Genomic DNA, 23481 nt, shown 5'->3' on the forward strand with positions numbered 1-23481 from the left:
CCCTGCTCCTCCCCATCCGTGGACAGTCCACCCCCAACCCCAGAGAGGGCTGTCCGTCCGGACCCCCGACCATCTCCACGGTCTCCTCCTGTTGTGGGAAGTGCGGGTCTGCTGGGATTTTTTTACTCCACAGAAAGATGACCGCGGACAGAGGAGTGAAAACTTTTATTTCAAAAAGCCTCTGATATGGACACAGTGAGAAAAAACACAGGAAGGAGTAAAAATAAAACTAACAAATAAACGGGATCTTGAATAAAATGTGGAACCAATCACTCTCTTGAGGAAAAAGAGCTTTGGGTTATTTTTTATTATTTTTTTTAAACACATCACTTTGTGTCACTGGATGGCCCAGGGGTCCAGGCCTCTGAGTAGATGGGGCAGGGGTCTACAGGGTAGCACCGTTGTTCTCGGGGTTTTCGGGTTGGGGAGTCACCGTTTTCTGCCGTTTTCTGGAGACACCAGTCAGCGTGTAAGCGTTCGCTTGCCCTGAGCTCTGTGGCCCGAGGCCTCAGGAACCAAGGTCTGAGCCCTGAGGAAGGAGAACCTTATATGGAGGAGTCTACTCGTCAGGGGTCATGTTTTAAAAATGCTCTCGACCTTGGCTTTCCAAAAACGAAGCGTCCATCGTCTCACACGAATTTACTAGCAGACTTTTGAGAGTGTACATGAAATGCTAACTAAAGAATTGTGCAGGATTAGTGAGAAAAGTCAGACTATGCGGGAGGTGCGGGAGGGGAGGCCGCACTCAAGCGACCCCCCAGACAGGGAAGGGGGAAGCGCCTTCGGGGATTCAGAGCCTGCTGGGGGTGGGGGGATGCTAACACGGTGAGCAGGGTAGGCGCTGGCAGGGTCCCGGGACCCCAGGGGCGGGCAAAACACACGCGGCTTTCCAAGGCTTTCCTTTAGAAACATCCAGCTCATCAGGTTGGTCAGGAACATTCACGTCACATCTTACTTCCCGTTTTCGCGGTGGAAGAGGGGCCCCGGCGCTAGCTCAGCGCCACCTTCCTGGACACCGTCTGGTAGAAGACGCCACGCATTAGGGCCTGGTAGCTGGGCACGCGGAACAGGTGGCGCTCGCCATAGGCCACGTCGTACTCGGCCGTCTTGCCTGTGACCAGGACACGGATGTGCGGCTCGTTCACCTGGCGGCCCACCACCACCACGAAGATCTCGATGTCTGCCCGCTGGGCCTCCTGCACCGCCTTCTCGATGGCCGCCGCCGTGGCCCCCTGTGAGTTGCCGTCAGAGAAGAGCAGCAGCCTCTTCTTGGCTGGGACGGACGAGGCCTCGCGGTAGAAGCGCGTCACGTAGCCGAGGGCGTCGTTGACGTCAGTGGCGTCGTTGAAGAAGGTCATGCTGTCCACGGTGCTGGCCAGCACGGTGTAGTTCTGCAGAAACTGCAGCGACGCGCGCTCCGGCTGCTGCTGCCCGGGGCCGCTGTACTGCACCACCGACACCCGCACGTCGTGGGAGGGGTTCGTCTTGCCCGCCGTCAGGAAGCGCTCGGCCAGCCGCTTGGCGAAGCGCCTGGTGGTGTCGAAGTTGTGGCTGCCCACGCTGGCCGAGCCGTCCAGCAGGATGGTGATGTCGGCCGGGGAGGTGAAGGTGACTGCGGGGTGGGGGGTCGTGTTGGTGCGCGGCCGGGGCCTCCCGACTCGGCTGCCCTGGGCTCCCCCTATCTCTCGCCCTCCTCCGGGAGCCCCCGCCGGCACCCTGTCCACGCACCCCGGGTACTCACTTGGGCACGTGTAATCTGGGCACTTCTTGTCTGTAAGAGAGAAAAACGCCATGCGGTGTGAAGCCAGTGATCTCACGGACCACCCTCCCAGCTGTAACCCCCCAGCAAAAATGGCGGCAAAGCTCTCGCATGGCAGGCGTGGAGTAGCCACGTGCACAGGTGGCACTCCTAGACGCCTGGCCAGCATCTACTCGGCCCACTCGGCCCCGCCGAGAAGGGGTGCCCCCCTATTCGAGGGTGGGCCTTGAGGTCTTGGGCCGGGCCCCCGCCTGCTGTTCTGTGGCCCTCACACCAACCCAGTGAGGGGCGGGGGGCGGGGGGCAGAGCCCGGGCCCCTTCCGAGGACCGGTTGGCCGAAGCTCAGCGGGGAGAAAGGACGGTCTGCAGGTCAGACACCCCGCGCCACACTGTCCCCAGGCGACACCGACCGGGTGGCTGCAGGCAGGCGTATCTGACCGCGGCAGCTGTGTCTGGCCGTCCACCAGCTGCCTGTGCTGCAGACCCAGCTCTACCACCGGGCCGGGCCCAGAAAGGCGTGTTCTGCGGCGGGGGCCTCTGAGTGGTCTTGAGCTCCGAGGCCAACCCCTGCCCCGGCGTGTGGATGCACCTGCGGGGACCACGGCAAGCACGAGCACTCACGGGAGGAAGTGCGAGAAGCACGGTGCCGCCCGCACTGGGAGCGTGGGAGCTGCGCCACGGCGGCCTCAAGCACCAGTGCGAGGCCCTGGTGCTGTCGGCTGGGGGTGCCGGGCCCCTGTGGCCAGGAGGTCGCGGGGCTGAGAGCAGAGCCTCGCCCACCCCAGTGCGGCGCCCACCCTGAGCCCACCTATGCAGATCTGGGTGGTGATGTTCTTTAGGAAGGCGTCCTCGAGCAGCTCGGCATAGTTCTCCTTCACCAGAGAGATGCCTGGCCGGCCCTGGGGCCCCAGGCCTTGGCAGGAGATGACGTTGAGCTGGTCGGAGCCCGCGACGAAGCCAAACATGTCCTTGATGCCCACGGAGACCACCTGTAGGGGAGGGGCGGTGTCGGCGTGGCCCCGGTGGAGAAGGTCCCCCACATTCCGGGGGGAGGGGCAGGAGGGGTGGCGGGTGGCGTGGGGGTGGCCCCACCTGGACGTCCGGGCCGCAGAGCACGCTGAGCGGGGTGGGGTCCCTCTGGGTGTCTGAGCGGCCGTCCGTGATGACTAGCACTATCTGGTTGTTGTCAGAGGGTGGCAGCAGCCGGTCCCGCGTGTACTGCAGGGCCTCGCCGGTGAACGTGCCCCCCGCCATCCACTGCAGCTTCTTGATGGCTCTGTGGGGCCAGAGCACCTGCTGTCAGTGCTGGGGCGGGGCCGGGGGACGGGCCGGGCTGCTGGAGGGCAGGGCTGGCCGGGCACGCCGCTGCACTCACTCCTTGAGCTCCTGAGCGTTCCTGATGTTGGAGGTCCTCATGTCCACGTGCTCCTGCATCTGGTTGTGGCTGTACTGCACCACCCCTGCGTGCGACTGCCGGGGCTCAAACTGCACGTGTCACACGCCAAGGTCAGGAGGGGACGTGGGGGTCCCACCAGCCACCCCTCCACCCACCATCTGTCCCAGGCCGACCTGGCCCACAGGCCCCCCTCCACCACACTCATACTCTGGGGGGTGGAGTTTATAGCTTTTAAGGAACAAGGGCCCTGGGACCCACCCCTTCCCAGCCTGGTGTCCCTGGGAAGCACCAGGGCGGGTGTGACTCACCTTGACCAGCTCGTCTCTGCTCAGCCGGTCGATGACCTTGATGATGAAGTCCTTGGCGATCTCAAAGTTCTGAAGGCCTATGCTCTCCGAGCTGTCCAGCACGAAGAGGATGTCGATGGGGCCACACTTGCACTCTGCAGGCAAGGAAGGGGTCAGCCCTTGGGGCCTCCCAGGGCCCCCCTCAGCAGAGCTGCACCCCCAGCCGGGACCCCGGGGCTTCTGGCCCCTGCCTGTGGCTGGCCGCGTGGGTCCCTGCAGCGAGGACAGGGACAGGCCAGCGCCCCAAGGCCATGGTGGCATGGTGAGGGGGTGAGGTCCCCTGCTGCTCTACAGGATAAACTGGGAGGAGGGGGCATAGCCCTGCCACCCACAGGGAACCCTCAAGAAACATTCAAATGACTCACCACAGCAAGCTGGGGAAAAGAGGAGAAATGAGTTACATTCCAGTCGAGATCCCACATCATATTACAAATCAGGTCATAAACCCTCTGCCAGCTCCCCACCCCCCTGGACCACCCTCACCAGGGTAGGCTGCTCTGCCTGGTGTTCGGGCCACCCGGGGAAGGGCGGTGGGGGTGACAGTGGCTTGGCCCCTGCCCTCCACCTTTGGGGACTTTCTTGTGGGTGGGGCACACTCCCACCCCTCCTGTTTGTCTCCCTCCCTGCCGCAGCTCAAATGGTCCCTCCGTGGGCACCAGCAGTGGGCGCTGGGGCCGGTGGGACCTAGTTCCTTCCAACTGAGACAGTTATTCAAAGATGAGAGATACTCACAGCACATTTTCATGATGATGTCCAAGATCTCACATTCCTGGAGGGGAAGAGACGCAGGTCCCCCAGTTGCCACCCCGCGGACCACAGTGGGACTGGGTTGGGATAGTGGCTCTGACTCAGAGTATTAGGCACCCCGCAGCAGGGGCACCTGAAGTGGTCACTGATATGTGGTCACCCCGTGTTCCTCCATGACAATTTCATGCCCCCGTTGCCGTCATGGCTCCCCACCCCACAGGATCCTTAGCCAGAGTGGTCGGCCCCCCAGGGACGTTCACAGACACCCACTTACATCCGGCCCTGGTGGTCCTGTGTGTCCTGGGGGTCCCTGTCCGAGGAAGGACCGGAAAAAAGTGATAAGGGCGCATCACTTCCTGAGCTGCAGGTCTGATGGGAGCCCTGAGCAAGCCCACCCTCACCCTTCTGGCCTTCGGGCTGACCCGCTTCCCATTAGGAGCCCCTGAAGGCCTGCGTGCTCAGGGCTGGTGGAGAGTCCTTAACTGCCATCATTCTGTAATCACTGGCTGGCACTTACTCCCTGCCCGGGGGCCAGCAGGTGGGCCGGGCATGGCGCTCACCATCTGGGCACTCACCACCGGGAGGATAGTTCGCCCCAGTCTGACTGTGCCACCTTGATGGACAAGGGACCCCCCAGGCACCCACCCCGGGCTCTGTTGCACTCTCTTCACCCCTCACCTGGTGACAGGCTGCTCCCCCTTCTCTGATCTCCCCACAACCCTTGAAATTGCCTGTTCCCTCCCAACCCTGCTGTCAAAGTGCCAGCCTCCCTGAACCCTTCCCCGGAGACCCACTCCCACAGTTCCCACCCCTGCCCCTCTGCAGCCTCAGAACGCCAGTGTGCCCTACCCCGGCTGGCCGCAGCCGCTCACCTGGGGGCCTTCAGGGCCCCGGTATCCCTTGGCTCCTTTGACACCTGGGGGTGCGATGTCGTTGTTCTGGAAGGGAACGGCACAGTGTCACCAGACACAACCACCATCGACTAGCCATCTGCTGCATTCTGTCCGTGTTCACTGTGCCCCGATGGCCCCACGCCTGCCCTCGGAGCCTCAGCAGCCCTGGCGGCACACGGCTGCCTCCCTCTACAACCCCCGACCTCCCCAGTGAGCTCTGCACTCACGTCCTCTCCAGGGTCTCCGGCTTCTCCTTCGTCCCCCTTGAGGCCCGGGTAGCCTTTAGTGCCCTGCGGGTGACAGGGGAACACGCGGTCGCTGTGGCGGAGGGTCCGGAGGGGCAGGTGTGCGTGTGTGGCTGGGACCCTGGCCCAGGGGTGGGGTGGGTGCCGAAGGCCTGGGCTCCCGGGGAGGGCGGGGGGCAGGGCCACATCCTCACTCTGGCGAGGGCCTCGGCTGGGGCTCCCCCACCCGGCACCGGCCTCCGGCCAGCCGTCTCCTCCACCAGCTTTCCCTTTTCAGTCAGCCTTATTTACTGTCAGTCGCAGCACTGCATTTCCTTTCTAAGAAGCAGAAGTTTTACAAGGACAAGATAAAGGAGACACAGTGACCCGCCAGAGCAGGCACACGTTCCTGCGGCTGAGTGCCAGCCAGAGGACACCCCGAGGTTTGAGCCCCTGGGAGCCCAGAGGGAAGTGCCGGTCGCCAGGTGTACCCCTGGGCCAGGCAGGGGCACCCACGGGCTGAGACACACGTGGGAGGGGCCTCGGCTCCAAGCCTGTGCTGGGGACACGTGTGAACGTGTGCGTGTATGTCACGCGCGTGTGCGCGTGCCTGTGAACACACCAGGAGCCCGATGGTGGGTGTGTACTCACGTTTATCCCGGGGGGGCCCCTGCTGCCTGGATAGCCCTGCAGGGGAAGGCGGGACAGTCAGGCCAGGCTCTGATTTGGCTGGGGTGGGGGGGGGGAGGGGGTGCCCACTGGATGATCCCAGCCACGGCGTCCCGGTCCGGCCCATGGTCCTGGGTCCAACCCGGCTGGCCAGAGGGGGCGCTAGGACAGGAGTCTGGGGCACTCACAGGGAAGCCAGGGAAGCCCTCAGTGCCGTTTCCGGGTGGGCCGTCTTCCCCCTGTGGAGAGCAGACCAAGCTCTGTCACTGGGAATCGCCGGGCTCGGGATGGTGCCCCGAGGGGCTTCTTCAGCCCAGAAGGCATCCCCCTGCCCAGGACTGCCCTGCGTGTCCCCAGACTTTGGAGCAGGAGGGGCAGTGCCTGTGAGGAGCACCATGACCACGAGGACCACAGTGACTGCAGCGCCCGTGGTGCCCCTAGACACAGAGGGGACAGTCGCCTGTGGAGGACGCACCTCTCCAGACACTGCACCTGGGACCCTCAGGCCCCACATGTACGCTCTTCCCAGTAGAAGCCCAGGGCTCGAACCATGGCTTCCCAGGCCCCAGCAGCCCGGCACCACCCCCACCCAGGCCCTTGGGACCACCACTCACCCTTTCGCCCATCAGCCCGGGGTCTCCGGGGGGTCCCGTGGGCCCTGGGGCCCCTCTGGAACCCTAAGGAGGGGAGGAGGGGGTTTGGGAAAGTTAAGTGGACATCCAGGCAGCCAGCAGTGCAGGCCCGGACGCACAACACCTCTCTGCGGAAAACGAAGGCCGAGTTAAATAAAACAACATTTCTACTCATCAGCACAGCAATGATTAAAAGAAGGATCTTTAAATCCATCATCCTAGGGATGGTGGGGAGTCCATACCTCCTGCCCAGTAACCCACCCAGACGGCACCCCCAGGACAGGACCAGAAGTGGCATTACGTGCCTACTGACCGTTACCTCCGGGGCCGGGAGTTCCAACCCCAGAGCTCAGAGAGACAAAGGGACTCAGCACGGGCGGGACTGAGCAAGCACGCGTCAGCCGCGGTTTACAAAATCTTTAGGGTTTCAGAAAACATTCATAATGGCAAAATTAAAAAGAAAAAACTTTGTGAAGCCAAATTTATAAGGCATAATATGGAAATAAGAAAAATAAATTGGAGAGAAATAAGCTAAAATGTTTATATTATTTATCTCTGGGTGGTAATGGTTTAGATTTCAATTCTCTGTTTTATTTTTTTTCTGCATTTTCCATGTTTCCATGTTTCTTGAAAGGCACAGATACCATGAAATGCACTAAAACATTTGTGTGTGTGTGTAGACTGGGAGTGCTCCCCAGTCCTAAGGGCCGTTGCAGGGGCTAGAGTCTGGGGCCGGGGCAGGGAGGGCTACTCACCTCAGGCCCCGGGGGCCCCTCGTCGCCTCGGTACCCTTTAGGTCCAGCGGGGCCAGCCTCACCCTGCAAAGAAGATACATCTGTCAGACCCCTTTCAGCCCTGCCCCAGCCCTCCGGGCCCCAGACCCATGCCGGCTGGTCTGCTTGGTCTACACCTCTCCCTGGAGGCCAGTTGCCTACCTTTCTGGGTCCAGAGTCTTGGTCCCCTGAGCACTTCAGGGACATACCCAGCCAGGCCCAAAGAAGCGGTGAGCACAAACCACGTACGGAGCCGGCTGGCCTGCCTGGCCCCTGGGGACCCTGCCAGCCATGACCCTGGACTCAGAGGCCCGTCTCCCAGCCCCATCATCAGGCTGATGCCTCCTGGTGAGGCTTTTCTTCTCTAGTCCCTCTCACAAAGGCACACAACTCCCCGTATCTGGCCTGTCCCATTAGGCAGAGGTCAGCCGGGAGGCTCCTGCTGCGACCACAGGAGGGTCCAGCTCTGGGCCCAGGCAGTGTCAGCGTCACTCACTTAACCTGGGGCTTTGCTCGCCGACCGCGAGGACCAGCAGCCCCCAACTTGGGGCTCCCAGGGGTAGGTTTGGGAACCTGAAATGGGGGCCAGGAGGGAGAATGGGAAGCAGAGTCCAGGCCAGTGGGAGGTGTGTCCGGGGCCCCAGGAGACAGGAATACGGCGACCCAGCAGACAGCAGAGGGCCACGCTTGGGGACAGTTTCTGCAGAGCTGCCTCAGCAGCTGGCCTGCTGGGTGGGCGCCTCCTGGGATGCGGCCCGAGGGGCCCCCCTGCTCCTGGTGGGCAGTGCTGGCGTCTGCACAAGGAGGTGGCAGTGCCCCCCACAGGGACAAGAGGCGAGGCCTGGCAGGGGCTACAGCGGGACTGTACCCCTCCCTCCAGTTTCTGGATCCCTCCTCTGCTCTGGGAAAACACATCTCCCAGAAACTTCTGCACGGACACCCTGGCGTAGAAGCCAACTGCCTAGCGGGTCTGGAGTCGTGGGGCTGCAACGGAGTCAGGAGGAGGGCAGCCCTGGGGGCAGAAACTGTGCTGCGGCCGGGAAGGCGGATGTCCAGTGTGGACAAACCAGATTCCACAGCCACCTAACCTCCCCACCCCTCATGGAGGGTTCAGGTGAACAAGTGGCCAGAGAGCCGACCCTCCGCAGCTGGGCCACGGGCTGGAGGGACACAGCACCCTCCCCCGCCCCCAGCTGTCTCTGGTGATGTCTGGCTTTACAGTGACAGTTACTCTGGGACAAGCAGGTGCTACTGGAGTAAACGCCGGCGACACTTCCCCCTCTTAGTGTCTTATGTCCTAGCGCCTCGAACGACTTCCTGAATTGTGCCACGGGGAAGGACCAGATCGTGGCCGGCTTGTCCTGGCCACACTGACCATCCTCTAGAGCAGTCACACCATCTGAAGAAGGCAGGGGAGCCTGGGAACGTCGCAGGTGGCCGGAGCAGGCCCTCCTGGGAGGACGCCTCATTAGAACAGGGGCAGAAAGAGGGCAGGGATTCCAGAAAGATGCAGTGAAGAGAGGTTGACACCCGATGGGTGTCCTCCATCTCCAGGAAAGGTCGGTGTTGTGCTGACCGGCTCCCTATTCACAGAAAAGGTCAAGCCCGCCTCGCTTTGAACCCTGGTAGATCCTCCAGATGCATCAAAGAGAAAGCAAAGACTACAATAAAGGCGGGAAGGTATTTGGAATCTTGTAAACGAGCGAGACATCCTGAACCACAAGATATTGGGACGGAGCCACATGCGACTGCAAACTTGGAAAAAGGTCTGTGGGTAGGAGCCTCCTGCAACTCAGCACAGAAACAGACCCAGCAGAGAACCAACCACTGAAGGAACAGCCTGAGACAGGGACACGTCGGCCTGGAAACCCGAGAGACCACACTCGGCCTTTCCCATAGACCGTGGCACAAGGCACGAGCACACAAGGCCTTCTCCCAAGGTGCACAGACACCCAGACGGGGTGGAATCTCTCTTGTGGGCAGAGGTGTGAACACAGCAGCCGTTTTACACTCTTGGGGGGCACGTAAGTGGGGCTAGGTCAAGTAGAAGTATTTGGCAAATAACACACACACACACGCGTGCACACACACATACACACATCATTTGGCCAAGACATTATGCTACTAAGAATTTACATTCTGGATGTAGCCTTGCAAGTATTTCAAGATGGACGGATGGATGGACGGATGGATCACTGGGCAAATGGAGAGACCAGAGGAGCTAAGAGACAGACAGATGGGCATTGATATCTATTTCAGTATTTTTCTGTAAAGCAAAATACTGGAGGCCGCCTGCATACGTGTTGACAACGGACTAGACAGGGGCATCTGCAGGCTTACAGGCGGAGCCTGTGGGGGCTGACCTGGCCGGTCCCCAGGTGGATCAGGCAAAAAGCATCGTGGTGCGATGCTGTTTGTGTAGACAACGCGCATACCCCTGCACTCTCTCACACCCCGTGCTTTGTCTGAAAGGATTCTAGAAGAAACTAGATTTTAGAAGAAAGTAAGAATCCGTCCCTGTGGGGGGGGAGGGGGCACGGGGACAGGAGAACTATTTTTCCACGCGAGCCTTTCTTCTGCTAGAGTTACTGATTTAACCACTTCTCCCAAACAGGTGAGGTGGCCCGTTTACGGGGTCTTGTGTCTACAAGCCAGGGAACTTCTACGCCTATTTTACTTGAGAGATGCTACTCCCCTTTCCCCCAAGAAGGGGGGATCCAGACTCTCAGAATTCTCTGGCCCTGTGCCGGCAGCTCCGGGGTCCTCTGGTGCCTCTTCTGCTCACAGGCGGCCACAGACCCTGGGAGTGGCTGGCTCCCAGCGAGCCCGGCTCGGAATTATGTGCGAGGAGAGTTTCCCACCGAGCTGGGTCCGCGGAAGTGGGCTCACGCCCCCTGCACCCCACACTGGAATGGACCCAGGTGCATTTTTAATGCACCGTCAGGAGACTCAGCAACCCTATTGTGGCTGCTTCTTCTTTCCTGCTTTTTAAATCACTTTTTTGTTAAAATACCAATTCCAAATTCTCTCCACAAGAAAAGCCACCAAAACACTCAAAGCCACAAGCCAAGGCCCACCAGAGCCCCAGGCCTGGCCCCGCCACGGTTGGCCCCCACTCGCAGCTGCTGTCCTCGTCCTTGCTGTCCTGTTTGGAACTCTGTGCCCACCAGTGCTGCTGTCCCCTCCTCCTGCCAACTGGGAGGTCCCCAGTCTCAGCTCAGAGTCCTTCCTGCAGGCCAGGCAGCCACCTCGTCCCCTGCAGGGAGGACTCGGAAACACCCAGCGAGCGACCCCCATCACAGAGTAGCGGGCAGGGTGAGAGGGTCTAGGCCACCCGAGGGGGTCTCCTGAAGGGTGTGGGGAGGGCATGTCCCACCCAGCCCCTTCGTGTGCTCTTTTGGGGGGTGGTCACCTCAGGCCCACAGCCACAGCTCCTCCCTGATCTGCAACAACATGACCTCCTGACAACGAGGCAGAAAGGCAGACCCCTCCCCTGTGCTGGGGACGATGCTCCATCTGAGGCCAAGACCCGCTCTGGCCCTCTGCTTTCTTAGCCCCCACTTTCCTCCCCTCGTCCCCTCCCCCAGCATGGCATCTGGAAGGTGTCACATCCAGGAATTCTGGAAACTTCCATGCACTGACACTCTCAAATCTGCCTCCAGCCGGGATCTCACACCTGGATTCCAAACGCTGAACAAGCCTCTTCCTCACCTGGTGTCTCCTGGGGGCTCAAACACACCGTCTCCACTATGGGGTGACCCTGCCCCACCAGGCCAGGGGGTGTCTCCAGGGGTCCCAGGGCCCCTCAAGTCCTCGCTGCCATCTTCCAGTGCCAATCGAGCCAGGCGCCCCTCTCGCCCACTCTGAGGGCAGAGCTTGGGGGGTGCCTGGGCGTGTGCTCCCTGAGCTCTGCATCCTGGCAGACGCCTGCCAGGTGACAGGGGCACAGGGGCTGGGCACCCCGGCTGCCCCCCCCCCCCCACTGGCTCCTGACCCTGGGCAGCCCCTGCAGGAAGTCCCCTGAGTCATAAGTGGAGAGGGACTGCCCTTAAATCCAGGAGCTGCTGGAGCCTTTCTGCTGGCAGCCGACATGGCCCCCACCCCCAGACAGCTTCCTACCGGGTCTCCGGGGATGCCGACGGGGCCTTCTCGTCCCTGGTCACCCTGGGGTCCAGCTTCGCCCTGGGGAGGAGTGAGCCAGTGAGTGTGGAGGCCAGGAGAGGTCAAGCTGCCCGGGTGGCCGCTGGGCAAGGCTGGGGGTCCTGCAGCTCTTGAGCCAGCAGAGGCCAGATCAGGAAGGGCCACCCTCCACCGTGGGCCTGGCCTCATCCTTCCCCTGGGTTTTTATATACGGTGGCCAGGCACACGGACATCTGGAGGTTCTCGGGGTTTCAGGAGGCAGCCCCTGATGTTAGCTGCTTGTCCAGTGAGGCTCACTGATGGGTCTCAGGAGCTGGAGCCCCGCCTAACCCCTGCCGGCCTCTGTTCACTCTGGGCACTTCCTGGGGTGTGGCCTGGCCTTCCCTCCATTCCCTGATCTCAGCACAGTAGGCTTGGAAGGGGTCAGGCCATGCTATCCCTGCTTCAGTGTCCCTCCCTGCCCTCCTGGGGGCCGGGGGGTTCTGGGCAGTGCACAAGGAGCAAGGATGGGGCAGAAAGCAAATCTCTCTTTCAGTGACCTTAGCCTCAGGCTAAGCTCGCTCTCCCCATTGGGACACCCAGACACACGTCCTCAGGAGGAGCGGTTTTGCCAGGGTGGTCACAGCGAGAGGCACCACACGGCCTCCGCGGTGTCCTGTTCCCGGGATGAGATGAAGCCTTGCCCTGCTCTGCAGCGAGAAGGCCAGGTCCTCACCCAGGTCTGAAGACCATCATCCCTCCCTGCTGGCTCTGGAACGGTGGGGGTGGGCGCTCCCCTCCTCTAACCAGGCACGGTCTCTGGTGTCTGCCCTCCAGCTCCTGCAGAACCTTCCAATGAACCAAGGGCCACAGAAAGCTCTGGAAGGAGGCTGCGCTGCGGGCCACAGCTCGGCAAGCCTGCTGGGCCATTGTGACCACGAAGTCCGTGTGGGCCTGGCTTCTCAGCTTTCCCGCTCTTCAAGTGGTAAGAAAGGACCGTTCCAGAGTGTGAGCTCTGTCTGCAACGTTTAAGGGGCTGCTGGGGGGCTGCAGGTGTTTGGAAAAGCCCAGATGTGTGATGGCGAGTTGAGTGAATCGTGACGCGGGAGGAGCCGTGCAGCCACCTGAGTGAGAGGCGTGCACTTGATGATAGGTGTGGAGCCAGTGCTGCGCAGACTGTTCCCGGTGCTGCATCCGGGATGGCCGTTGTGAGTCCCGGTGTGGCTGTGTGTCTCTGTGTGGCTGTGTGTGTGTGTGTGTGTGTGTGCGACGGTTTCCCCTGCACACGCTGGTCATCGGTGATGGGCGGAGGGGATAACCCCGCCCCTCGCACTCCTCATCTGGGCCCAACCCCCCATCTCTCCGCCCTGCTCACACCCCTCGAGGTGCTCCGGGGCCGGGGGCGGGGAGGGGGGCTGCCACACTTCCGGAGCCGGGGAGACAGACTTCGGGAGAACAGCGGGTGCAGGTGCGGGTGAAATCTAGATGCCAAAGGGACTTGGTGGCACGTGTCCGGTGAGGCTGACAGCCTTACCTCACCTGACCGCAGTCTCTGGCCCCCTCCTGGGGTGTGGGGTGTCAGCTTAATGAACAGTGACTCACCGGGTCTCCCCTGGGGCCGCGCACGCCTGGGGTCCCCCGCGGTCCTCTTTCCCCGGGGCCGCCCTGTGCAGAGAACCGCGGACAGAGGTGAGACTGCAGCTCGGACACGGCATCGAGGAAGGGGCTCCAGCCGGGCACGGGCCGAGGCCCCCCAGACACGCCGGCCTCGCAGAGACTGAGGTCCGCTGAGCTCAGACAGAAGCCCCGGCGCTTGTCAGCCACGCCGGCCACGCCGGCCCAGACGCCACCCCACCCCACTCACCCTTTCTCCAGGGGCACCGTCCGGTCCCGGGTTTCCCTGGGATTAAGAGGAACAAGCAACATCAGTTTGGGATGGGAACTCTGTTTCGGGGCCCGGAGTTGGGACAGGAGATCACGTGGGGTGCTCACCTCGTCGCCGGCCTCTCCCTTCTCTCCTGGGGGACCAGGCAGCCCCGGCTCGCCCTGGGGGAGAACAAGGGTAGGACTGGGCCCGGGGCTGTGGCCCCTCCCGGGCCCCCCTCCACCTCCCTACTTCCCGCCCTCCCCCGCCCTCCCCCATCTGTCCTGGGGGAGAACGAGAGTAGGACTGGGCCCCTCCTGGTTCCCCCCGCACCCCACCCCCGGCTGCTTTAGGGGCTCCGTGAACACTCACCTCATCCCCAGGGGGCCCTGTGCTCCCCGGCCTCCCAGGCTCCCCATCAGCTCCAGGTGCACCCTGGAATGATGAGAAAGGTCAGCCTGCGGGAGGCTACGCCCGGCCGTCCTGGGCCACCAGTGACCCTGCACCAGTCCCCCTCACCCAGACTTCGGGCCACACCCCCTGACCAAGCACACCTTGGACTCTGAGAACCTTCCCAACCACCCATATCTCTACAGGAATCCTGCAGAAGCCACTTCCCGGTGTCTGCTGTTCAAGTCCCCCTCAAGCAGAGGGGCAAGCCCACTTCTAGTCATCGAAGGCAGAGTCAGGTCCGAGGCCCACAAAGCAATCGGCCGGATTCCGAAAATCCGGTCCAGGAAGCCTGCGTGGTTAGGACACGTTCAGTCAACCTTACTTCTTCATCTTTCTTAGCACTTCCTGCTGCTGAAAACGCCGGAAAAGCACCAACAGCAGAAAGCTGTGCTCTAAGTTGGACGTAAAACCTTGGGTCCTCATTATTTACTTTTCTGCCTCCTGTTTGCTGTTAAGTGGTGACTTTCACATGAACAGACGGATTCTAGGCCGTGAGGGCACCTCGTCCATCTGCTGCAGGCGGGCAGTGTGATGCACCCCAGGGCGCATCCGAGGCTCAGTGACATGGGGCTGCAGGGGGCACAGGGGGCGCCCCCCTTGGGTGACTGTGCCTGCCCTTGGTTGCAGCTTGGTTTTGTGCTCTCTCCACCCCGGCCTCCTGCCTGCCCACTTGGGGGCCTGGTCCTTGCAGGGTGGGTGGAGAATCTGCTTCCAAGATGGTTTCTGATTCATACTGGGTACACAGGGAGGCCTGCCCGACGTCACCAACCTTTTCTCCTTTCAGTCCGAAGGCACCCGCGTCGCCCTTGGGCCCTGGGGGTCCTTGAGCGCCCTGACAAGAAATTGTAGGAGGTCAGTCCTCAGCCTTCAGCAGCAGTCATTGGGCTGCACACAAATAGAAGCTGAAAAGGCAGGTCTGGGCTGGGTACAGCCTGCCCGTGACCTCTTAGAGCTCCAGAAGGGCTGAGTCCGTATTTGCTCACGAGACCTTAGCCTTAAAATGTGAGTGACAGAATGCAACTTACGTCGAATCCGGGTGAGCCCTTGCACCCTGGCAGGCCGGGGTACCCCATCTCCCCCTGGAGGGAGGAAGGCAGATTTAGAGGTCAAGACTTTCGTTCTGGCTCATCCATCCCCTCCCGGGAAAGCCCCACCAGGACGACGGTTGGAGGCTTGGGGTCCACTGGGGCCTGGGGCTTGGCAGGAAATAGCTTCTGCCTTTCTCGCCACCTCCCAGTCACCAGCTCTCCCGCCAGGCAGGGTTACCTTCATGCCGTCCACGCCATCGATGCCACGCTTGCCCTTCTCTCCCTGCAAGGCACAAAGGCCAAAGAAGGGTTCACGAAGGTCAGACAGGACCCCTCTGGGGCAGAAGACATGTCCCCGCCCCCACACTCACCTTGTAGCCCTTGGATCCCCTGGAGCCCTGTGGAGACAGGAAGGGAGAGTGAGGGGGGTGGTCCCCCAATACGGGGCGAGTTCCCAGGGAATTGGGATGGGTCCCAGGATGGGTCCCCCACAGCTTGTCACAGCTCAGACACGCTGGAGATGGGCGGTGTCATGCTCCTGTGCATGAGGGGGGTGGCTCTGTGCCCCAAAGCCCTGCTTTACTCACCTTCTCCCCTCGGCTCCCTTTTTCTCCCTAAAAAGCAGACAGAGGAGGAAAGAGGGTGTCACTGGTGTCCTGGGGCCCGATGCCCTGGGCTGAGCCCGGATGTGTTCCACTGGGCCCCAGGACAGGCCGGCAGCTCTGGAGGAGGAGGGGGAGACGTACCTTCATCCCCTGGTAGCCGACCGGTCCGAGGTCCCCAGGCCTTCCCTGGAACACAGAGGAGGGGGTATGTTAGGCAGCCCTGAAGGCAGCCATAGCGACCCCCCCCCCCCAGTCTGTCTTGACCCCCACTCTGCTCAGGCCTGGTCAGCCAGAGAGACCGGGCTGGCTGACCACTGGCCCGAGTCCCAGAGAGCAGCCCCGATGTGAAGGCTCCTCCTCCCAGTCCTGGGGGCTCTTCAGTGGAGTCCAGGGAGGAGAGGGGAGATCAGGGCCCAGGAGGAGGGGGGATGGGGAAGGTCTAGGATGCCCCCTAGGAGGAGAGGGGCATGAGCTGGGCCTGAATGGAGGCCTGGGCAGAATGTACTGGAAGGAATGGTTGTGCAGCATCTTCTGGCGTTCTCTGCCCTTGGGGCCGTGTCCTCTCAAGGTCAGGCCACAGGACCATGGTGCCCAGAAACCAGCCATGCTTCTAGAAGTTTCCACAGTCCGGCTCCTCTCTCAGCCTCAGGTTGTCAGCACCCACCACCCCTGAGGTCAGGTGCTTGGCACTCACAGGGTCTCCGGCTTCTCCTTTCTCTCCTGGGAGACCTGGCTTCCCACGTTCTCCCTGCAACACAGAGCAGGTCAAGGTTGGGGAAGATTTTTGTTTATTTCTAAAAACCTGACAGAAAGGACCCCCAACTTGCTCACAAGAAAAGGATTAAGAAGATATTCCATCGGCCTTCAGGGTTTTCAGGCTCCTTCCCTGTCACCTGTGGCCTGACCCGGGGTCTGCAAGGTCAGGGGCACACACCCCCTCCCACAGAGCCCACCGGACCCTGTGCTGCCCCATGCCGCCTGGCTGGCCCCTGAACATTTGTCTCCGGCACCCCACCCCATTCCTGCTGCTGTGTGGGGCTCCTGGGCCGGAGAGGGGGCCCGGCTCAGCTCCGGAGGGTGGTGCCCATATGGCTGCATGGCCATGCAATCTAACATTTTTAAGAGTGCCAGAACCCTGGACTTTGATGGGCGGTCAAAGTTGTAAGTGTTGGCCACACCTGGCCTTGGGCCCCACGTTTGCAGCCCAGCCCACAAGAAGGTGGACCTCCGGGAGCAAAGCACCAGCGAATGCTCACCCCTCTGCCATGGGGAGGCCAGCTGTCAGACTGGGAGGCCAGCTGGCCAGACTCGCCCCTGGCATCGGCCACAGGGTCACTGGACTCTCTCCCCATGGTCGGGGACACCTGCTCAGGGAGGGGCTCCTTCTCTGTCCCCACACCTAGTGTGAGTGGGTGCTCGGTGGGGGCTCAGGACAGCTGCCCGGGGTCCCACCACGTTCCCAACACCAGGGGCTCCAGGTTGCAGGGACATTTGTCCAGTGCTGTACTCCACACTTCTCTCCCTCCAGGGGGCCTGCGACCACTCACCTCGTACCCGGGGTCACCCCGTGGTCCGGGAGGTCCTCTGGCGGGCTGCAAGACGGGAGAGAAAGGTCAGCCCGAGGTAGCATCCTGGGTGTCCCCAGAGGTGGGCGGGGCCCCACACTCACCTGACACTCGAAGGAACAGCACTGCAGGAGGACAGAAGACACGTTAGAGAACAGGGCTCAGTGCACGGCCTGAGCTCCGACGGCGGGCACCCGCGGTGGGGACTGGGCTGGTGATGTCCTGGACGGTGGGGGGAGGGGGGCCAAGGAGGGAGGGGCAGGGGAGAGGCGGAGGAGACAGAGGGGAAGGGGGACGGGAGGGCAAGGGAGGGGCTCGTACCACTTGCTCCACATTGTTTTTCTGAAAAGTGAAACGGAAAAGTGGAATTAATTTATATTCAGGGCCACAGGATTTCCCAGCCTTCCGGACTCCGGCGCGAGGGTAGAGCGGCCTCTCACAATCATGTCAATGATGGTGTCAATGGTCTGGCTGATGACTTCCTCCGCGTCCCGGCTCTGCCCCCAGTCAGCCGCCGTGAAGTTGCGCCGGTACGTGTGGTCTGTGGCGATGATGCTTAGACGTGGCTCCTGGTGTGGATAAGGGACAAGGTTGATGGCCGCTAGGGGCCCGGCCTCACCCCACCGCTGCTCTTCCTGAGGCCCCCACCCTGCGGCTCGATGCCTGCACCTCTGCACCCCGCAGGCTGTGCCCGGCGCCCCTCCATACAGCAGGCCCCGCAGGGGCTCCTACCAGGTGGTCGGGCGTGATGGCCACCGAGAAGACTTTGATGCCCAGGTGCTTGGCCTCGTTCACGGCGTCCTCCAGGCCCCCACACGGCTCCTTGTAGCCCTCCAGGGGGTGCCCGTCAGTCACTACAATCAGGTACTTGTTCTCCTTCAGGTGGGAGCCCCTGCAAGGGGGTGGGCAGTGGTGAGGCCCCTCAGTCACCCCCTCCACCAACCCTAACAGCTCAGGGTACCCCTGGAACACAGCTGAGACCCCCCCAAGATGGGAGGTGAGGAGCCGGGGGCCAGAGCCCCAGAGGGAGACCCAGACCCAAATGCAACTCTCATAAGGCTGATTCCTGTTATGCTGGGCACGGGTTTCCCTCTGTCAGTCCTGCCTATAAAGTGGGCTATGATCAAGGATATTAAAACAGAAAATAAAGGCTTGCGGGATCACATTTCTCTCAAGCCCCATCTTGGAAAACGCATACATATCCAGGGGGAGATACAGGTCCTGGCTCCTCTGAGGCACCCTGACGGGGGGACCCCTGACCACAGGTAGTGGGAGGGGTCAGCAGAAGAGCCATCCTTGGCTGCGGCCAGGGGCACTTGGGGCTGTGGCCAAGGGCATGAGGGGCTGTGGCCAGTGGGGGGCACCGGGGCCTGTGGCTGGGGGCACCTGGGGGCTGTGGCCAAGGGCATAGGGGGCTGTGGCCAGGGGGTCACCGGGGCCTGTGGCTCAGGGCACCTGGGGGTTGTGGCCAAGGGCATAGGGGGCTGTGGCCAGGGGAGCACCGGGGCCTGTGGCTGGGGGCACCTGGGGGCTGTGGCCAAGGGCATGGGGCGCTGTGGCCAGGAGTACCTGGAGGCTGTGGCCAAGGGCATGGGGGGCTGTGGCCAGGCTGAGCTGCAGCCAGGGGGGGATCTTCTCCCCTGATCAACCACAGATGCTGTTGACTATTCACTGTGGCAGTTCGGATGTCGTGTGTGGAGCCAGCTCGGGGGACACTGGCGCCCTACAGGAAGACTCTGCCGTCTGTGTCTCTGTCTCTGACTGCAGACACCATCTCTGCGGTTACTGGGGCACTTCTGGCCCCACGGCCCCCTCTACCTTCAGTGGCTGAGACAGTGGACAGCTCAAGGGGGAGCCTGGGGATGGACAGTGACCCTTGGGTGGTGGCCATCAGTGTGATGTCCTCGAACACCAGGACTGGCTCCTGGGGTGGCCGGGAGCTGCGTCGGGAAGCGGTGCAGCCTGCACAGGACACGCACGGGCTTCCAGACCGCAGCTGTGGATGGACGGCACTCACCCCACGAGCAGCTCCTCCAGCCCCTTCTTGATGGCGCAGTCCGTGTATGTGCCCTTGCCAAAGTACTTGACCGCATCCACACTGGCCTTCAGTACATCGCGACCGCTGGGCATGCGTGTGAGCGAGCGGATGATCTCCACCTCGTCGCTGTAGTGCAGCGCGCCCGCGTTCCACACCAGGTTACGGTCACACCGATAGTACCTACAAAGCACAGGGTGGACTGGTGGACTCTCCCAGGTCCTGGCGCTGCATTTGCCGTGGGCACCTCCAGGGCCTCCCTCCCCGGCTCCCCGTGTGCGGTCTCCCATTTCACAGGTGGACCGACTGCCTGGCCCCGTCACACCCTGAGAGGCAGGGGCCGGCAAGCCCAGACTGGACTTCCTGTGGGCCCTAGATGCTGGGTTTCTGCCCTTGGGGCCAGCATGGAGGGGTGGGGTGGCCAGGAGAGCCAGCCCCAGCCAGTGAGTGACCACCGTATCCTCTGATCTCAAGGGTCCTTGGGTAAGGAGCTGTGTGCATCGGGAAAGCGGAAAGCGGGACAAGACCACAGGGGCGGGGCAGGGATGGCATGGGTGGGAGGGGGGCAGGGCGACAGGGGAGGCGGAGAGCAGGTCTAAGTGGGACACTGGTGGGGGGGTCCTCGTGGATCTGAGTGGCTGCCTCTCTCTGCCCCTGTGCACCTTGGCTGGAGGCTTTCAGCGGTTTGCTCTATTGGAGCCTGGGGTAGACGTCTTTCAGCCTGCTCAGCAGATGGGGTGACCGAAGCCCCTACAGTGACGCTAACAGCATCAAGAGCAGGAAGACCTCACCCCATTTCACAGGCGGGGAAACTGAGGCATAAGAAATTGAATAATGAGGCCACAGGCACCTGGAGGGGGTATCAGACCTCAGGGGCTCAGACACTTGGCTGAGTTCAGGGTTTCGGGTCATATGCCCCACATTGGGCAGCCCCCACCCACTGTCCCTGCAACCCCCTTATGGTGGGCGGGAAGCTCAGCGCCCTGGTCATCAAGTCAGTCAACAGGGACTGGCTAAGGACTGGGGCTGGGGCCCTGCACAGCTGAATGGATGGGGGAGGAGCCTGGTTCTGACTATGACCCTCCCCGCATGGCCTTGCCCCCCCCATGGGCGTGTCCTATTGTCAGCCACACCCACTGCCGGTGCTTCCCCACCCCCACTCCCACCCCCACAGCTGCAGACTCATCAGACAGATGAATGAGTAAGTGAATGAATGAAGTGTGCTGTCCCCAAACCCAGAACGGAGCTGGCAGGCCCTCTGGGCTCCTCGGACCAGGACACTAAGGACACTGGGACGTTGGGTCCAGGACTCAGACTCTGCCGTCCACATGGGCAGAGGTCAGCGTCCAGGCAGTGGCAAGGGGTGCCCTCTTCAGGCACAAGGCGGAGCCACAGAGCCTCCCGCCAACTCCTGAAACACAGTTGGGGAGCGGGGAGGCATGTTTGGGGTCCTGGGAGCCCCCATCACAGCACTGTCTCCCAGGCTCCTGGCTGACCAGGCCGACTGGTCTGGTCCATCTCAAACTCAGCCCTTTTCTGGCTCATCTGAACCACTGTGGATGTGGGAGGTGCATGAGTGGCCTGGCCACCACCCAGCGTTTCTCCATGAGAAAGGAGGCTCGCTTTGCCTGCCGGGCCCCTAGGCCCACCGCCCTCCCTTAGAAGCTCACAGAAGTGTGGGATTGGCGGTAAAGGCGTGGCCTCTCCTACCTGTCTCTCAGGTTGTCGATGAAGCGCTTGGTAAAGGTCTTGACCTTGTCCACCAGGGCCCCATAGGGCTTCAGCCTCAAGGCCACGCTCTCAGAGGTGTCCAGCACAAAGAAGAGGTCCACAGGGCAGTCTGGGCCAAGAGTGGGGAGGAGGGGCCTGAGGCTCACACCTTGCACCCCCCTGGGCACACAGAGGCCACCTCCCCCAGGTGCCCGGTGAGGGGCAGGGTGACTGTGAGAGCCCCCATGAGGGTCCTGGGAATCCTGCCTGGAGGGCAGGGAGCTCCTCCGTAGGCAGAACCTTGGGAACAAGGAGACAGCACGGGGAGGGCGGGGCGGGGGGGGGGGCAAGTTTCTCCACTGCCTGCCAGGCTGGGAATCAAATGGAATGAACGGGGGGGGGGGGGGGCAGAGAAAGAACAGCGCCCACCCGGCCCCTCGCGCTGCTGGAGGAGCCCTGAAGGCTCAGGCCTGGGTGGTGCTCGCCCTCCCCATAGGGGCCTCCTCCCTGGTCCAGCCTGACGCCCCTCAGACCGGAGAAGCAGAGGGGACCCGGGGTGTGGGAGCCGTGGACCGCGTCGGAGAATTTCAAGCCCCCCAGGCACCCCAGCTCTTATATCAAGGGAAGGGTCTGGCCCAGGTTCCAGGGACGGCAGAAGCAGAGGGTCAGAGATGCGGCCAGCCACTCACCCTGGAAGGCGACCGCCCTGTCATTGCCCGGGACGTCCTGAGCGGCCACCCAGCAGGCCTGCAGCAGCAGAGGCACCAGAGCATGGGCCAGCTTCATGTTACCGCCGGAGTGTCACCATCGAGCGAGGGCAGGGGTCAGCGTAGGCCTGCAGCGCGACCAGAGGGAGAGAGAGAAGCTGTCTCTGCTCTCGCAGGGAAGTCACAGCCCAGGAGGGACGGAGGGAGGGACGAGGGCTGGGCAGAGGAGGAGGAGCTGGGGCGGGGGCGGCGCGGAGGGCGGGGGTCTCCCCGGGAGTGAGTCACCACGCCCGGCTCCCCTCTGGGCTCCTGGGCTCGGGAAGCTTCTTCCTCTGTTTTGGGGGCCGGACGGCTGGTCTGCTCTCGCGGAGCACAGCGAAACTGCAGCCGAGTTTACGAAAGTCTGAGCAGGAATGTCAGGCAGAACGAATCTCCTTCCAGCCCCCTGGGTTGTTTCTAACCCAGACATCTTGTGGAATCGCTCCCTTCACCCATCTCCCTACAAGCGGCCCTCCCATGGTTTAAATGTTTCAAATCCATTGCTTTGTCAGATTTCCCAGTCATTGTTCATGTAAATATTTCTTCACCGGTCAGCAGATACATATTTGGAAAAGATACTTCAATTTTTCACTATGGGAAAACAAAGTCAACAACCGTCCCATGAACCATCCCTCACGGCACAGGGCGGGGTCACCAAACTCGTGTAGACGAACACCCGGGTGTAATATAAGCCTCCTAGAACTTAATAGTCTAGCGTTGACCAGGAATTAACACATATTGTGTATGTTGTGTGTATTATACACTGCATTCTTACAATAGTCCGCTAGAGAAAAGAGTTATTGGGTTATTCAGAAATTCATCAGGAAGAGAAAACACATTTACGGAACCATATTGTATATTTCAGAAAAACCCATATATAAGCAAACCTGTGCAGTTCAAACCTGTGTTGTTCAAAAGTCAATTATAGAGAGACAGACCCTGATTCTGAGGACGAGAGTGAAGGCTCCACCCTAGGATCCTGTGGGGTGGGCTCCAGATGTGGCCAGACCCACCCCTGCCCCAGAGAAGGTTCCAGAAGACCTCTTCCAGAGCTGGGGCTGTTGACACGTATCTAATATCGGCCTAAATGTTTTCTAGTTTAAAAACATACAACAGTTGCATAGCCATAATAAACTTTCGAGAAGGCCTTCAGAAATCACACTTCTCAATGACTGCTCTGAGATTTCTTCCAATGCTTGCCCCATACCCACTTTGTGGGATTTTTGTGAACTTGCTGCCTCCGACTTCATCCCAGCTGCGCCATGGGCATCGCTGTGTGTGCTCCAGTTTGGTGCCGTGACGCCCCCCTTCCCGGCTTCCAGTTCAGACAAATGGAGGTTCAGCCCCCCCCCCCGCCCACCGTGCGAGGCTGCCCCCTGCTTGCTGGCTCCCCCAGCCCGAGCCGCTTATCTGCGAAGTGCCAAAGCGTTACTGTTCTGGCGGGTTTGGGACAGGCAGGAAGATGTTGTGTGAATCGCTGACAACAGTGAGGCCCAGCCGGGCCGTGCACACGTTCTGACCCGTGGGGGCCTGAGCTGCATGCGTGTGCGAGCTAAGCCGTGGGGTTGGCAAATGACTCGTTTCGCGGCCGCCAGGAGGCCGTAACTGACGCCTGTGCTCCAACGTGGCCTGACCTTCTCCAAGGGGAAGGGGACCACGTGAGTCTGCAAAGCAGAAGGAGGCCCCTGCTGGGGGCCCAGAGGTGGCTTCTGCCTCACAAGAGCTCAGCAATGTCTTCAAAAATTATTTTTTCTCTTATGAAAAAGGTATGTGCTCATCATAGGAAAATTACAAAACTAGAAAAATACCATCTTGTTTCACTGCCCAGAGGTAGCAAAAGCTGATACTTTTGTGTCTCTTACGCTGTTTCTGCTGTAAACATTTTTAAACTTTTAATTCAAATTCCAATTAGTTCA

At 61.3% G+C, this 23481-nt stretch overlaps 1 protein-coding gene across 1 annotated transcript; it reads right to left on the reverse strand.

The window, feature by feature from the left end:
* Nucleotides 1–150: 150 nt before the first annotated feature.
* On the reverse strand, nucleotides 151–21726 carry COL6A1 (collagen type VI alpha 1 chain). The gene is made up of 35 exons (XM_027041379.2): nucleotides 21509–21726; nucleotides 20820–20949; nucleotides 19092–19292; nucleotides 17807–17966; nucleotides 17515–17643; nucleotides 17396–17416; nucleotides 17179–17199; nucleotides 17057–17101; nucleotides 16204–16257; nucleotides 15651–15695; nucleotides 15492–15518; nucleotides 15276–15302; nucleotides 15143–15187; nucleotides 14902–14955; nucleotides 14646–14708; nucleotides 13796–13858; nucleotides 13552–13605; nucleotides 13424–13459; nucleotides 13162–13224; nucleotides 11560–11622; nucleotides 7423–7485; nucleotides 6650–6712; nucleotides 6224–6274; nucleotides 6018–6053; nucleotides 5370–5432; nucleotides 5122–5187; nucleotides 4524–4559; nucleotides 4235–4271; nucleotides 3868–3876; nucleotides 3464–3597; nucleotides 3135–3244; nucleotides 2852–3035; nucleotides 2568–2748; nucleotides 1742–1771; nucleotides 151–1612 (listed from the first exon to the last, which is right to left on the reverse strand). Exons 1-35 carry the CDS (start codon nucleotides 21603–21605, stop codon nucleotides 990–992), a joined length of 3084 nt encoding a protein of 1027 aa, XP_026897180.1. The 5' UTR covers nucleotides 21606–21726; the 3' UTR covers nucleotides 151–989.
* Between the last annotated feature and the right edge of the window lie 1755 nt (nucleotides 21727–23481).

The sequence above is a fragment of the Acinonyx jubatus genome, chromosome C2 (genome assembly GCF_027475565.1).
Source record: "Acinonyx jubatus isolate Ajub_Pintada_27869175 chromosome C2, VMU_Ajub_asm_v1.0, whole genome shotgun sequence".
Lineage (NCBI taxonomy): Eukaryota > Metazoa > Chordata > Mammalia > Carnivora > Felidae > Acinonyx > Acinonyx jubatus.

Coding starts and splice junctions, on each gene's coding strand:
- COL6A1 (XM_027041379.2), bottom strand. CDS start 21,605: ATGAAGCTGGCCCATGCTCTGGTGCCTCTGCTGCTGCAGGCCTGCTGG. Junction 15,696..16,203: donor AAGGAGAAGCCGGAGACCCT/GTGAGTGCCAAG, acceptor TCTGTGTTCCAG/GGAAGGCCTGGGGACCTCGG. Junction 15,303..15,491: donor AAGGGAGCCGAGGGGAGAAG/GTGAGTAAAGCA, acceptor CTGTCTCCACAG/GGCTCCAGGGGATCCAAGGG.